The sequence below is a fragment of the Belonocnema kinseyi genome, chromosome 8 (assembly GCF_010883055.1).
Source record: "Belonocnema kinseyi isolate 2016_QV_RU_SX_M_011 chromosome 8, B_treatae_v1, whole genome shotgun sequence".
Lineage (NCBI taxonomy): Eukaryota > Metazoa > Arthropoda > Insecta > Hymenoptera > Cynipidae > Belonocnema > Belonocnema kinseyi.
This window is the reverse complement of record NC_046664.1, coordinates 344008-361591: the sequence shown is the minus strand read 5'-3', so window position 1 is coordinate 361591 and position 17584 is coordinate 344008. Positions and strand designations below refer to the sequence as shown.

The 17584-nt window shown below is 25.8% G+C and overlaps 1 protein-coding gene across 1 annotated transcript in view; it reads right to left on the bottom strand.

Annotated features, from left to right (window-relative positions):
• The window catches only part of LOC117177767 (ribonucleoside-diphosphate reductase large subunit-like), a 33217-nt gene that overhangs the window by 10206 nt on the left and 5427 nt on the right, over positions 1-17584 (bottom strand). Inside the window, exons 2-4 of the mRNA XM_033368678.1 lie at positions 14511-15098; positions 10582-10769; positions 1190-1498 (exon numbers count right to left, since the gene is read on the bottom strand). Coding sequence (XP_033224569.1) covers positions 1190-1498; positions 10582-10769; positions 14511-15098 — 1085 coding nt within the window. The remainder of the gene's footprint in view (positions 1-1189; positions 1499-10581; positions 10770-14510; positions 15099-17584) is intronic.

The window sequence follows — 17584 nt, the reverse complement described above, 5'->3', positions numbered from 1 at the left end:
TGACGATGTCATTGGTGAAAAATTTCAATAAAAAACTGCAAATATTGCACAATAGCTGTGACTATCTGAGGCATATCATATCATATCATATGTTTCTGTCACCTTTTTTGGCCGTTTTCTACTTTTTTATTAAGATGACATTATAATATGCGTATATCAATAAAATTCAAATAAAGACTGATCGCATGATAGATAGCCCCCACAGTGCCCCCCACATTGTACGGCACCAAACGCCCAAGCCACCTTAACGTCGATAAAGTAGATGCCTCCATTAAAAAAAAATCGAGGAACATCTTAGAATGTAATACTCGAAAATTCGTCCAAGTCCCATCTTGAGAAATGTGCATCTTCAGAAAATAATTAAAAATTTTTAATGGTTATATATTCTCGTAGATTTTTCGTACTGGTATGAAACAATTCCAAGAATAAAAATAAAATTTTGCCCTGGGTCGAAAGACAAGGCGAGACCGACGCTGAGTCCCGCTGGTTGGTTCACTGTCAACAATAGTTATCAGCTGATCGATTCAACGTCAAGAATGATGGAAGTTGGTTGGAGAATTCCGACGAGTAAATTATAGCACATTGCTAATGTTGCTATGTTTTCAATTTGAAATTTATCTTTTATTTTTAGGACCAAAAAAATTAAAATAATTTTACACCAAAATTTCATGAACAAACTTGACGTTCAAAGTTTATTTTTTTCTCCACTAGAAATCGCTAAAAAATGCCCAAAAAATAATGATAGGTTGCGTGTGCGCAGATACTTATTTGTTAATTTGTAACGAAGGTGCAAATTTTATTGCTTATATTAATTTTTTTCAAGGTTTAGACGATTTAGTATAAAATTGGTGTCAGCGCTCAATATGAGCGAATAAAAAAATCTAAAATGCATCATACCAAAAATGATCTGCAAAGTGCTGTAACTCAAATGGTAATATCCTATTCCATCAATTTATAAATAAACTTTCTTTAAAATTACCAATATATTGATGTATACAAACGTTCTTTAGTGCTTTTTATTTTATGTGTCAAAGTTTAAACACGATATCTCAATTCGTGTGGACGCAGTGAACACCAAAAAAAATGTTCATAACCGGGGACTAGTTTGGTCACGTGGTCACCGAAGAGCATGCCCTTAATTACCCAATTAATAAATCAATAGAAAAAAATGAATAAAATGAGTTTCTACCTGGACCGAACCATTGTTGGCGATGATCTCATTCTTCATATCTTCATCCCAGAGATCGCGTTCCGTGAGATCTTTGAGAAGGTGAGGATTGACCACCTGAAATTCTCCCGAGAGGACTCGCCTCGAGTAGATGTTGCTCGTGTAGGGCTCAATCGACTCGTTGTTTCCCAAAATTTGTGCGGTCGAGGCCGTTGGCATTGGAGCAATCAGGAGAGAATTTCGAACTCCGTGCTTCTTTATTTTCTCCTTTAGCGCGCTCCAGTCCCACAAATCAGTCGGTGTCACATTCCACATGTCGTATTGCAAAATCTGAAATTAAATTACAATCTTTCTTTTTCTTTCTTTCTTTCTTTCTTTCTTTCTTTTTCGCCTCTTCATTAGAAAGAATCTCTGGCCTTTATTGAAAAGAAAAAGTACAAGACTTTTTCAAGTTTTCCGGGACAAAATAGGGAATAAATACACTTTTCTGGGTACCTTCTTTTTAGAGAGAAAAAAATATACTTTTCACGAAACATGGTAGAAAGATTGACCTCAAAATATACTTCTTTTTCGCCTATTTTTTGGACCTCGCTGGCGTCCTGGTGAAAAAATATAAAACTATGTTACAGATATCAAATCACTCGTCATTAAGGGATTGAGAAGAACCCAACGAATTTAAAAAAATAACAATACCACTAATTATAAAATCATGTCTCACCTCGACCCCTTATCAATCAAGAAAATACGTGATTTTACTTTTTTAAGGTTTATTTGATAGAAAAAAATACAATAAAAAAGGATTTCATAATTACTGGTAGTTCCGAATTTTTTCATTTTTTGGGAGTCTTCTCAACCCCTAAATAGGGGTAATTTTTTGAAATTATTAAGAAACGAAAAGCGAGGCTCACTTTGGGTTTTAATGGCAAGTTATTTGATACCTGCAACATCTTTTTATATTTTTTCACCAGATCGTTAGGTAGGTCCAAAAAATAGTCGTACTTTGGCGTCACTCTTTGGAGTTGCCGTTTTAATCGACGAAAAAATTCCCGGTCAATAAAATTCAAAAATTCGAATTCTAAAGCTAAATATTTTTTCTTTTGAACAAATAAAAAATAAACTATAAATTAAAGCACTCAAACTGGAACTCTTAATTAAACATAAAAGTTTTTTAATTTTAAGATTTTGTATTTAAATGCTCACTAAAAATAAAAATGTATAAAATAAAAGCAGTACTTTCCATCTCGAATTTTTAACTTTTATCAATTGTGTGGAGTTTAAAAATTCAGATTCAATTAAAAATATATATATATATCTACATTACAATTTTTAATGCTCTACGAATTCAAAAATCAATCAATAAACTCTAAAATTCTCAAAATTATATTACTTTAAACAATTTTAAGCTAGAAAAATAAAAAAATTTAACTGAACACTTCTTAAATTATTTTCATGTTAAATAGTTTAAACATCCTTGCAAAATTAAAAAATTTTATTTTAAAATCTTGAGAAATCTAGATAATATTTTTAATTTTTCAAATTTAAAATTATTTTTGACATTATTTCACAACTTCTAAATATCTTTTAAAATAAATCGAATTTTCCCTACTATTTTTAAAATAATGCTGCACATTAATAAAATTCTTAAAATCTTCCAGGTTCTTTTTTTGAGAATTATCGAAATATTTTAGTCTTTTTAAATATTCTCTTAAAATAATGTTTCAAAATGAAAAACCATTTTTAATTTTCATACGAATCTTAAGAAAATGTTTTTATTTTTTTCAAACCCTGCTTACAAAGCTTCTAAATTTTTGGTGTGAAATATGCAAAAATATATATTTTGTTTTAAATTAGGCTGTGGCTCTTTTCACCGAAATTTCAGTACGAATATCCGAAATTTGTCGTTAAAAAAAAAACTTATTTCTAAATTAATTTTAAATCTTTTTAAAAATTCTAAATATCTCTCAAAACTACTCTATTTTTTCTACAAATAATAAGTGTTTAATTGTTATTTCTAATTAAAAATGTAACAATTTCGCTCAAAAATTAAACACTTCTTTTTTTAATCAATCAAAACTGTAACGTTCAAAGTTTAAAACTTCTTCGAAATTTTCACGATTCAAAAGACTTTCCATATCAAATAATTCAGTTTCAATTTGTATGCTTTTAAATATTTGGTTTTAATCAATCGTTTTAAATAAAGAATCAAATATTGCAAAATATTAAATAATTATCCTTTCTCTTAATTATAACATTTTTATTGTATTGTGTTAAAAATGAGATATTTTAGGCTAAAAAAATATTTGAAATTTAATAACAATTGTAATTATGAATATATAATTATTGAGTTATTTCTAAATTGAAAATAGTTTATGAGGAAATCTGGAAATTATTAAATTCTTAACGGATTCAGAATCTTTTTGTCAAATCAATTATTGTTCACTTTTTAATATTTAAAGTGCAGATCCACTTTGACAAAAGATTTTCGATTTGTAAATACCCGGTTGAACTGTAACTAAATTACAAATTTAAAGCTAATTAAGTTTAATTTTTAACCAAATACTTGAAACTTCTACCTAAAAAGATAAATTTTCAATCAAATAATCGAATTTTCAAACAAAAAAAAGATTAAACTTCGGCCAAAAGCAGTTGCATTTTCAGCGATATAATTCAATTTTGCAGAGTACAGTTTAATTTTTAACAAAAAAACGGTTAATTTCAAATAGAAAACGACGAACTTTCAATACCACATTTGAATTTTCAACGAAAAGGGAATACTTATATTCAATTTTTAACACAATATTCAAATTTCCCAACAAAAATATCAAGTTTCAACAAAAAGAAAAAAAGTGGAATTTTTAACGAAAAAATTAAATAATTGATACTTTACCCTAAACAATGAATTTTCAAGAAAATAGTTTCATTTTTAAACCAGACAATTGTTTTTTCACAAAAAATAATTAATTTTTCAACATAATAGTTGAATTTTTAACAAAAACTTTGAACTTCCTACCAAAAAATTCATTTTATATAAGAAAAGATGAATTTTTCAATAAAATAGTTCAATTTTAGGCAAAATAAATTTTCAGTCAAACAAATTACAACAAAATAGTTTAATTTTCAACTCAAATTATAGATCTGCCAGCAAGATATTACAGTTTTGATCAAGTAAATCAACTTTTAACAAAAGAATAACAATTTTTAACCCAAAAGACGACTTTTTTATCAAGCTGTTAAATTTTCTAAAAAAAAATGAAGAAAATTCAACAAAAAAGGTGAATTTTCAATTGAAAGTATGAATGTTCAAAAAACAAAAATAAAGGAATTTTCAATAAAGTAGTTCAACTTTCAACGTTGAATTAAATTTCTTAATGAAAAAGACAAACTTCAAATAAATAAAGATTTTTAATCTAGAAAAAAAATTGTTTTTTATCCAAATTGTTGAAATTTCAGAACAAAGGATGATTCTTTTGTTTGTAAAAAAGTTGCATTTTCAACCCAAAAATACCAATTTCAACCAAAAAGATTAGTTTTCTTCTACCAATGAAGACACATTTTTAAATAAAAATGATTACTCTTCCACGAAAAAATGGTAAAGTTATACTTTCAGACAAAAATTTAATTATTAATAAAAACAAAATGAATTTTTAATAAAATAGTTCAATTTTCAACCCAAAAGATGAATCTTGAAACAAAAATTAAACTTTTTAACAAAATCTTTCAACTTTTACCCGAGTAGTTGTATTTTCAATTTAAAAAAAAATCAATTTTGAGAAAAAAATTGAATTCGATTTTCAGTGTGAAATATAATTTTGTAACCAAAAATTATTTTTCAATGCAACAGTTAAATCTTCAATCGACGAGATAAAATAATTTATAACTTAAATAATTTGATTTTCATTTCAATAAATTACTTTTAAATCAGAAATTTTCAACAAAAAAAATTTTTAATAAAATGATCAATTTTTGACTGAAAAAGTGAATTTTCAACAAAACATGTACTTATACTTTCGACCAAATAAAAAAATGTTCAATAAAATAATTTAATCTTTAATAAAATAAAATGCTTTAGCAAAACGAATTAATCAAATTCTTAATTTTCCATCCTAAAAGATGAGTTTCCGAAAAACAACACGAATCTTCTACTAAAAAAGAATAAATTATCAACCAGAAATTAAATAATTAAATTTTTATAAAAAAAATATTGCTTTTTAGCAAAAAAACAAAGTTAATTTCGAAACCAATTTTTTTTTTTAATTTCAACCAAAGAAATGAAACTTTTAAGTGAAATGATGAACAAAGTAGTTAAAATTTCGATCAAATATTTTAATTTTCGACACAATTTTGAATTTCCGAGCCGATAATAAAAATTCTCTACAAAATAGTTGTATTTTTAACAATAAATTCATTTTCAATCGTAACAGATTTTTTAAAACTAGACTGTTGCACATTTAGCCCAAAAATATTAAATTTCTGCAAAAATAAAATAAATTTAGAACCGAAACAAGTGTTCCAGAAAATCAATTTTTATTTTACAAAAAAATTTTAGTCAAGAAAGGAAGACAATTCAATCGAATTGTGGAATTTTCAACCCCAATAGGCAAGTTTTCAAAAAAAAACATTAAATTTTTATTAAAAATGGTAGATTTTCAAACAAAAATTAAATAAATAAATGATCATTTTATAAAATCAATTGTAAATATAATACAAAATGAATGATGAAACAAATATTTGATTTTTTAACTGAAATGATGAATCTTCAAAAAAAAAAAAAAGGAATTTTTTACGAAAAACTTGAATTTTGAACTCCAAAATACGAATTTTTAAGAGAAACAGATTTATTTTTTACCAGAAAATTCCATTTTTAAATTAAAAAGATGAAATTCCTTCAACATAAATGAATTTTTCAATCCAGAAGATGAATGTTCAACCTGAATAACTAAATTTTATTAAAATAAAATGTTTTAGTCAAGAAAAAATAAAAATTCAATCAAATTGTTGAATTCATAACCCAAAAAGATGTATTTTCTACAAAATACAGGAATGTCCTACTAAAAATGATCAACGGCCGAAAATACAGTTATTCTACAAAACAGTTGTATTTTTAACAAAGAAGTTACTTTTCAGTTGGAACAGATTATTTTTTAACAAGATAGTTGCATTTTTAATTTAAAAAAATTTAATTTCTGCCAAAATAAACGAATTTTCAAACCCAAAAGACAAATGTTCAAAATCTACATTAATTTCTAACATAACAAAATTTTCTAGTCAATAATAAAAAAAAATGCAATCAATTTGTTCAAATTTTCAACTCCAATAGACGAGTTTTTTACAAAGTAGATTAAATTTTTACCAAAAGTAACAACTTTTTAAGCAAAAATGAAATAATTAAATTATAATTTTACAAAATTAATTTTAAACAAAAAAAACAAAATGAATTTTCAATAAATAGTCCAATTTTCAACGAAAAAAAAAAAATGAATTTTCAACTGAAATGGTGAATCTTTAACAGGCAAAAATGATTTTTAAACCAAAAAGTTCATGTCCGAGCGAAACAGAATATTTTTTTAAACAGATAGTTGCATTTTTAACCAAAAATGATTAAATTCCTATAAAAAATAAATTCATTTTAAATCAAAACGACGAATATTCAACAAAAGAGTTAAATTTGTAATGAAACCATTTTTTTTGTTGTCAAGAACGAAACAAAAATTATTAAATTGTTTCATTTTCAATCCCAAAAGACGATTTTCTTCTACCAATTACGTGAATTTTCTACTAAATATTATAAATTTGCAGTTGAAGATGATATAATAAAATTATCATTTAAAAAAATTAATTTTCAAAAGGAGAAATATATTTTCAACCTAATAGTTCAACTTTCGAGCAAATGGTTGAATTTCTTACCAAATTCTTGAATTTTCGAGCCAAAAGTTGTAATTTTCTACAAAACAGTTGATTTTTCAACACAAAAATGTGAATTTTCAAGCGATAAGGATTAATTTTTAAGCAGACAGTGGCATTTTTGAACAAAAAGGTCAAATTCTTAAAAAAAAAAAATGATTTTTTAAGCCAAAAAGACAACTGTTCAATAAAATAAGCAAATTTTTAATTAAAAAAAATATTTATTAAAAAAAGAAACGAAAACTTATTCAAATTGTTAATTTTTAGCCCTGAAAGATGAATTTTCTACAAAATAAAGGAATCTTTTACTAACAAAGAAAGTAAATTGTCAATCAATAATTAAATAATTAAATTTGTATTAAAAATACTACTTGTTAATTAAAAATAATATTATTTTTCAAATAAATATAACAATTTTTAACTAAAAAAATCAAGTTTCAACAAAGAAGTTAAAATTTCGACTAAATAGTGGAATTTTCTAGAAGATTGTTGAATTTACGAACCGAAAATACGAATTTTCTACAAAATAGTTCTATTTTTAACAAGGAAATCGATTTTCAAACGAAATAGAATATTTTGTAACCAGACAATTGCACTTTTAATAAAAAAAGATTAAATTTCTGCATAAATAAACAAATTTCAAAAGCAAAAAGATGAATGTTAAAAAAACTCAATTATTTTTGATAAAAGAAAATTTCCTACTCAAGAAACGAAAAAATGCAATCAAATTTTTTAATTTTCAACCGCAATAGACGAGTTTTCAACAAAACACATTCAATTTCTATTAAAAATAATACATTTTCAACCACAAATTAAATAAATTATCATTTTAAAAAATTAATTTTTAATATAAAAAAAAATTATCCAAAAAATAGTTGAATTTTCAACAAAAAAAGTTTATTTTCAAGCGAAACAGATTAATTTGGAATCAGGCGGTTGCATTTTTAATTAAAACAGTTAAAATTGTTACAAAAATAAATTAATTTTGTACCAAAAGGAGGAATGTTAAACCAAATAATTTAATGTTCAATGAAACCATTTTTTTTGTCAAGGAGAAAAAATCAAGCTGGCCGTTTTAATCCAAGAAAAAAATTCCCGGTCATTTCCCGGATTTTTCTTCGATTCGAAAAAAATTTTCTATCATAAAATAAACAAATTTTAACTATAAAGTTAAATAATTTTGAATTAAAAATTTTAAGCTACAAATATTAAAAATTTTACTACTAAATTTTCGTTATAAACTGAACACTTATTAAATTAAAAGTTAAATTATTTTCATTATAAATATTTAGAAAATCCATAGAAAGCTTCAAAATTTTATTTCAAAACTTTAAAAACATCTAAATGTTGTTTTACATTTAATAAAATTTTCAATTATTTTTGAAATTTTTTCAGAATTTCTAAATATGTTTTAAAGAATGGTTTGAATTATTCCGAATTTCTTTTTGAATCCTCTACAATGGACAATATTTTTGACAATTTCGGAAATATCTTAAAATCTTTTCAAATATTCTGTTAAAATAATTTTTCAAAATGAAGCTTGGATTTTTCTGCCAGACTGTTGAATTTTTGATTCGAAAATACGAATTTTGTTATAAACCAGTTGAATTTTTAACCCGAGAATGTGAATTTTCAATCGAAACAGATTAATTTTTAAGCAGAAAGTTGCATTTTCAACTAAAAATGCGAATCTTGAATAAAATAAAGTAATTGAATTCACTGGAATATTTTGAATATATTTTTTTGTCATATATTGAAATTTAAAAAAAAAGTGAACTATTTTAAAATATTGAGAATGTTTTGTATTTTGGTCTACTATATCCTCATTGAAATCTTTGAAATTCTTTAAATCTTTAGAAAAGCTAATGGATTCTTCGAAATATTTATGAAAACTTTTGTATTATTTTGAAATCATTGAAATCTTGGAAATCTTCGTGAAACCATTTGAAATATTCGAAAATTTTTTTAATTATTTAAAATATTTTCAATGTTTCGAAATCGTCGAAATTCTTTAAAAAACTTTTAAACAAATTTAAAATTGTTTAACATTAAAATGTTTTGAAATCTGGTTTACTTGTATCTTTTTTGAAATATTTATGGAATTTTTATGAAATCTTTTAAATATTTGACAAATGTTTTAAAATATTTGTAAAAGGTTCGAAATCTTTACGAATTTCTTTTTAAATTTTCTAAACCAAAGTTTAAATTCTTTAATATGTTTTGAAATCTTTGAAATCTGGTGCACTGTACCCTTTTTAAAATTGTTGAATTTAAAATTTTCATGAATTTTGTATGAAATCTTTGAAAACTTTGTAAATTTTTTTGAAATATTCGAAAATCTGTTAAAATAATTTTTCAAAATGAAGCTTGGAATTTTCTTCCAGATTGTTGAATTTTTGATTCGAAAATACGAATTTTTTGATAAACCAGTTGAATTTTTAACCCGAGAATGTGAATTTTCAAGCGAAACAGATTAATTTTTAAGCAGAAAGTTGCATTTTCAACCCAAAAATGCGAATCTTGAATAAAATGAAGTAATTTTTAATAAAGAAAAATTGTTAAGGGCATGTGACACAGCTAAATACCTATATTACCGACCTCACTTTTTCGGTTCACTGAATGTTTTTTTAAACCTGAGAACTTTTTTTATAAATAAAATATCGAGCTGAAACTTTGGAAGATTTATTAGAGTACAATAAAGTACGTTTAGGTACTGCATTTTGGTAGAAACTTCACTGAAAATTATTTCATCTTTTTTCTGAACCTCCAACATTTTTTGAACGTTCCAACTTTTTTTATACATAAAATATCGCTCTCAAACTTTGAGAAATGCCAGAGTCGAAAGAAAACTACGTTAAAGTACAAAGCTTAATAATAAAAGATGTAAAAAAAAAATATTTCAACATTAAATTCCAACGGCATCAGCCGGTAACGTTGTTGACGAAAATACGAAACCTGGCGGCCACTAGACGAGGCTCTAGAGAGTTCGTGTTTTCGTGTACAACGTTACCGGCTGATTCCGTTGGAATTTAATGTGGAAATCTTTTTTTTTACATCTTTTATTATTAAGCTTTGTACTTAAACGTAGTTTTCTTTCGACTCTTGCATTTCTCAAAGTTTGAGATCGATATTTTATGTATAAAAAAAGTTGGAACGTTCAAAAAATGTTGAGGTTCAGAAAAAAGATGAAATAATTTTCAGTCAAGTTTCTACCAAAATGCAGTACCTAAACGTACTTTATTGCACTCTAATACATTTCCCTAAGTTTCAGCTCGATATTTTATTTACAAAAAAAAGTTCTCAGGTTCAAAAAAACATTCAGTGAACTGAAAAACTGAGGTCACATGCCCTTAAGTCAAGAAAGTTGGTGACTCTTATTCGGGCCCGGGTCTTTTAAAAGTAAATGATTCAAAGCATGTAATCAGAATTCCGCAGAGATTAGCGTCGTCTTATTTGAAAAGTAAGTAGAAAAAAGAAAAAAAAAAAAAAAAAAATGAATGAGTCTCACTCACCCCTTTGCTGACTGGACTTCCCTCGTAAGTCGCGTAAGGACCTTTCTCTTCGGCGAATTCACAACTAGCCTCCAAGGCACCATAATACAGAGTTTCGAAAATCTGAATGTTTAGTTTCTGAGCTTCCTCGCTCTCAAATGGAAGACGCATCAAAAGAAATGCATCTGCCAAGCCCTGGATACCAATTCCTGAAATTAACATTCAATTCACATTTCATATTCTTCTCTTTTTTTTATTTCATTATTATTTTCACTCATCATTAATATTCAAACACCGGCAGTTTTATCTTGCAATATTTTATTTTTTGACCAAGAATCTTTTATAAACGGAATAAACAAACTTCAGAGAAAAATGATTAACTTAAAAATTCAGGGGAGCGCTTTAATCGAAGGAAAAAAATTCCCCGTCATTTCTTAGTTCACAAACATTTTTTCGGGTCAATAAAATTTTTAAAATCAAACTCTATTCTAAACAGGGAAGGTTCAAGTTATAAAAAATGAACAACAAATTAAAGCACTCAATGTGGAAATCTTGAATTTTTAACTTTTAAAATTCAAGTTCTAAGGTTTATCAATTCAAAATTTGTGTATTAAGTTAAAAATTTTGTATTAAATTATTTTAGGCTAAAAACTTTTTTTAAATTTTAATGTTTTTAAACATAAAAGTTCTTGAATTAGAAGTTAGATTATTTTGATTTCAAATAATTTAAGCATCCCTGAAAATCTTAAAAATTTGGAGAAATCTAGAAGTTATTTTTAATTTTAAAAATTTTCAACTGTTTTGGAAATTATTTCAAAACTTTTAAATAATTGAATTTTTCATGCAGAATTTATAAAATACTGCGCATTAAAAAATATCATTAAAATTTCAATTTATAAATATCAATTGAATACTTATTATTTGTAGAAAAAATTATAGTAATATGAAAAGATATTTAGAAGTTTTGAAAAAATTCAAAATTAATTTTAAACTTTTTAAGAATTGTGAAAGGCTCAAAAAGAATGAAAACATCTTTTTAAATATTTATACGAAAATTGAAAATGATTTTTCATTTTGAAAAATTATTTTAAGAGAATATTTAAAAAGACTGAAAGATTTCAAAAATTCTTTAAAAAAACCTAGAAGATTTTAAGGATTTTTTTCATTTTGCAAGATTTTCTAAAAATTGCAGGAAAAATTCTATTCATTTTAAAATATATTTAGAAGTTGAGAAAATTTTTTAACATACTTCATTTAAATTAATTTATATCAGTTTAAATTTTAAATTAATTTTGAATCATCACAAAACTTGTAAATATCTCTTAAATTTGCTAAAACCAAACAGATGAATTTTCCGAATCAAAGAGACGAGTTTTTTTAAACAAATAAACGTTTTTTTTCAATCAAGAAAGAAAAGAAAGTTTATCATATTGTGGTAAACTTCAAAGATAATATTTTTAAACGATACACTTGCACTTTTGAACAAACAAGAGGAAATTTTAAACAAAGAGTATTTTTTTGGCAAATAAAGAGATTTTTAGTTGAAAATTCATCTCTTTGGTTAAACAATCATTATTTTTTTAGATAAAATTGTACTTTTTAAGTAAAAATTTAACTATTTTATTTGAAAATTCCAAATTTTAGTTAAAAAATTAATCTCCTTCGTTAAAAATTCAACTATTTTGATAGAAATTCGGTTTTTTAAGTAGAAAATTAATCTTGTTATTTAACAAGACTTTAAACAATTTTTGTTAGAAACGTATCTTTTTTTGATTAAAAATCCAACTATTTGTCTTAAAATTAAACTTTTTTAGTTTAGAATTCCGCTGCTATGTTGAAAATTCGTAATTTTTGGGCAACAAATTAAATTTCTTTAGTAGAAACTTCAACTATTGCTTTTTGTTTAAAAAAATTCGTCTTTTTGGATTGAAACTTCAATTTTTTTGGGGAAAAAATCATTTCTTTTACAAAAATTCATAGTATGATCTTGAAAACTCGATTAAAATGTTTTGAACAGAAAATTCAAATGTTTTTTTTTAAATTGATCTTTTTTATTTAAAACTTCATTTGTTACAGAATAATTTTCATTTTTCGTATGAAAATGCAACTTTTTGTTTAAAAATCGTCCTTCTTTGAATAACAATTCAACTAATTTGTTTAAAACATTTGGTTGAATCGCTTTGTGAAGAAATCACTTTTTTTGTTAAAGGTTTATATTTTATTTTTGAAAAATTATTTCGTCGGTTAAAACTTAAATTCTCTTGTTATACATTTATTAAATTTAAAATTCAACTACTTGGGTCAAAAATAAGCGTTAAGCCACATTGTGAAATTGTTTTTATTGAAGGCTTACGTATGGTTGAAAATTTAACTCTTCAGTGGAAAACACTTCTTTTTTTCTTTGGTTTAGAATTAATTTTTTAACATGAAATGTAACTTTTCCATTTTTTTTAAATTGATATTTTTAGTTAAAAATTCGCGTTTTTTTTTGTTACTGTTAAAAATAATTTTATAGTTTTAAATTTCCTTTTTTGCCTTAAATTACATTAGTTTCGTGGAAAATTAATGTTTGATCAAATATTCAACTATTAGGTTAAAAATTCAATTATTTTGTTAAAGACTTATCTTTTAAAGTAGAAAAAACTTTTATTTTTTTTGAAATAAATTGATATATTTGAAAATTTTAAATATGTATATGAAAGACTGTAATTCCTGAATATGTCTGAGCTAGAAAATATTTTATATTCAACCGCTGATATAACCTGAACAATAAAAATATTGATAAAAATCATAAATTCTTTTAAATTCTCCTAAAATTCTGTCATATTCTCGGGGATTAAGGGCATGTGACACAGCTAAATACCTATATTACCGACCACAGTTTTTCAGTTCACTGAATGTTTTTTTCAAACCTGAGAACTTTTTTTGTAAATAAAATATCGAGCTGAAACTTAGGGAAATGTATTAGAGTACAATAAAGTACGTTTAGGTACTGCATTTTGGTAGAAACTTCACTGAAAATTATTTCATCTTTTTTCTGAACCTCAACATTTTTTGAACGTTCCAACTTTTTTTATACATAAAATATCGCTCTCAAACTTTGAGAAATGCCAGAGTCGAAAGAAAACTACGTTTAAGTACAAAGCTTAATAATAAAAGATGTAAAAAAAAATATTTCAACATTAAATTCCAACGGCATCAGCCGGTAACGTTGTTGACGAAAATACGAAACCTGCCGGCCACTAGACGAGGCTCTAGAGAGTTCGTGTTTTCGTGTACAACGTTACTGGCTGATTCCGTTGGAATTTAATGTTGAAATATATTTTTTTACATCTTTTATTGTTAAGCTTTGTACTTAAACGTAGTTTTCTTTCGACTCTTGCATTTCTCAAAGTTTGAGATCGATATTTTATGTATAAAAAAAGTTCGAACGTTCAAAAAATGTTGAGGTTCAGAAAAAAGATGAAATAATTTTCAGTCAAGTTCCTACCAAAATGCAGTACCTAAACGTACTTTATTGTACTCTAATACATTTCCCTAAGTTTCAGCTCGATATTTTATTTACAAAAAAAAGTTCTCAGGTTCAAAAAAACATTCCGTGAACTGAAAAAGTGAGGTCGATAATATAGGTATTTGGCTGTGTCACATGCCCTTAAGGAACTCTAATTTGAATGTGAAAATAAAAAGACACAAGCCGAAGTAATTATCGGCGATCGATAAAAGTAGAAATCTAGTATTTTTAGTTTCAATTAATTTTTCCGAATTAAAAAAAGAGGTCGCCACAAGTCACGTGAGTGAAGAAAAAATTCACCACGTAAGAAACTCTCCTCCAAGTGCACCTGATGGGGGGTTACGAGTTTTTATGTATAGAAAGAATAGTTGAAAAATGTGAAAAAGTGGACACAACTCTGTGCAATTCTAGGTCAACGAAATATATAAATTTGTCTCACCAATGGGCCGGTGCCTCCTGTTGGATCGCTCGGCCTCAGGAATCGGATAGTAATTATTGTCGATGATCTTGTCGAGGTTTTTCGTGACAACCTTGGCCACGTCCTTCAGTTTGACAAAGTCGAAAGACTTGCTGGCACTATTGACAAACATGTTTACTGCGATCGAGGCCAAATTGCAGACAGCCACCTCGTCCGGACTGGAGTACTCGACAATCTCGGTGCAGAGGTTGCTGCACTTGATCGTGCCAATGTTCTGCTGGTTCGACTTCCGGTTGCAGTGGTCCTTGTAGAGCATGTAGGGCGTTCCCGTCTCGACCTGCGAGACCAGAACCGCCTGCCACAAGTCTCTGGCCTTGACCTGCCGCCGGAAATTGCCCTCCTTCTCGTATTTCGTGTACAACGCCTCAAATTCCTCGCCCCAAACGTCCGCCAGACCCGGCGACTCGTGTGGACACATCAGAGACCAAGTAGTGTCCTCCAAAACGCGTTTCATAAACAAATCCGGAATCCAGAGCGCGTAAAACAGTTCTCTCGCGCGGTACTCTTCCTTTCCTGCAATTTTTTTTTTTTTTTTACTTACTTTTTCTTCTGGTTCAGAGAATTATCAGCCAATTATTTTCGAGAGAGATTAGGACTTTGAGGAAATTCTTCAATCTAATTGTCTGTCTGACAAATGCTTCTAGATTCCCAGTTGAAACGTTTAAACGATTCGAATAATTGCTATGTTTAAAGGATTTGACACAGGGTGGACCGACCGATTTAACCGAGGAAACTAAATTCCCGGTCATTTCCCGATTCGCAAACATTTTTTTGATCAATAAAATAAAAAATTCAAACTCTAAACAGGGTGGCCGTTTTAATCGACGAAATAAATTCACGGTACTCTCCTGGTTTTTTCCCGATTCGCAAACATTTTTCACTGTCAATGAAATTTTAAAAAATGGAACAGTAAAACTAAAAAAAATTGAGCTGCAAATGAAAGAACTCAAAGTGGAACTGTTAAATTTTGAACTTTTAGAATTCAAATTTAAAAGTATTTAATTTAAAAACTAGTTATTCAAATGCTCAATAATTTAGGCGCATAAAATGAAGGTACTAATATTTTTCAATATAAAAAATATATAAATCCACATTATCATTTTCAATGCTCCGCATTTAAAAAATCAATCAACGAACTTAAAAATTTTCAAAACTATATAATTTTAAGGAACTTTCAGCTAGAAACATCAAATATTGAAAAATTGAAAAAATTAGAACTAAACACTTCTTAAATTAAAAATTGAATCATTTTCATCTTAAATAGTTTAAAAATCATTGAAAAGCTTCAAAATTTTATTTCAAAATCTTGAGAAATCTGAAAGTTGTTTCAAATTCGTTTTAAATTTAAAATTATTTTGGAAATTTGTTCAGAACTTCTACATATCTGTCAAAATGAATGAAATTTTTTCTACAATTTTCAGAAAATCCTGCAAAATTTTACCAAAATTCTTTACAATTTGGATTTATAATTAACAATTGAACATTCATTATTTGCAGGCGAAATTTGAGTAAAATAAAATGTATATTTTCTCAGATTTTAAACAAAAAATTAGATTCTTTTCAAGAATTGTGAAAGGCTTCAAAAGAATAAAAAAAAATTTCTTAAGGTTCCTAGGAAAATTAAAAATAACTTTTCATTTTGAGAAATTATTTTAAGAGAATATTTAAAAAGTGTTTCAAAGATTTAAACAAAATTTTCAAAAAAGATTCTAGAATATATTCAGAAAACTTTTTAAAATTTGCATAATAATTTTCATTCTTTTTAAAACTTCTAAATATCTCGTTAAAATTACTCAAGTTTTTTCTACAAATGCTCATTTGTGAATTATACATAAAAATTTAAAAAGTTCACTCACAAATTAAGAATTTTTCAAATACAACAATTAAAATTGTAACGTTCAAAGTTTAAAGGCTCTTCGAAATTTTAACGATTCCAAGTTTTCTATGTCAAACAATTCAGTTTTAAATTGTTTACTTTTAAATATTTGGCTTCAACTTACTTTTCTTAAATAAAAATTCAAATATTACTAAATATTCAATAATTCATTTTTTTTTTATTAAAAATTTCAAATTAAATGGGATAAAAATGGAATATTTTAAACTGAAACAATATTTTTAATTTAATAAAATCCTTTAATTAAGAATATATTAATATGAAGTTATTTTTAAGTTGAAAGTAGTTTATAAACTTTCAGTCACATGCACTTAAAAATTTGGGACTGAAAAATCCCGAAAAATAAAATTCCCAACGCTGTAAAATTCCTGAATTAGAAAATTCTCGATTAATCAAATTCGCGAATAATAATATTGTCGATAAATAAAATTCACCAGTAATAAAATTGCCGAAAAATAAAAATACAGAATTGGAAACTTCCCGAATAATAAAATTTCAGAATTATAAAATTCCCGAATCGCAAAATTCCGGAATAATAAAATTCTCGACAGTTTCTAATATCACCGAATAGGAAAATTGCCGAATATTAAAATTCCCGACAGTTTATAATATTACCGAATTGGAAAATTCGCGACAGAAAATTGCCGATTTATAAAATATCAGAATTGGAAGATTCCCGAATTTTAACTATTAGAATTTTTTATAAATATATTTTATTGATTACAAATACAACAATAAGACATTAGTTTGAAAAATTATTTTTAACATTTAAAATTTCGAAGCTTATTTCTTGAATTTAAAATAGCAATGATTTTAAACAAAATATTTCTGGGTAACGCATGGTTGTTTATTGTTCACAGCATTTGAAAAAATACAAAAAGCGTTCTAAAAAATAAAATTTCAAGTTAATATATATACATAAATTCATATTTCGAGTTTGTTTAAAAAACGTTACAAGGTACGTAGAAAATTAAACGAGATTTTTCTTCTAAGCGCACGTTTTTACAAATTTTGTAGGTGATACAAAATTTAATTCTTCTTTCAAAGAAAAAATTATTGCTTACATTTTTACACTTCTTTTGAAATGTGAATAATATTTTTGAATAAAAAAAATACAAAAAGCTTTCGCAAAAATGTAATT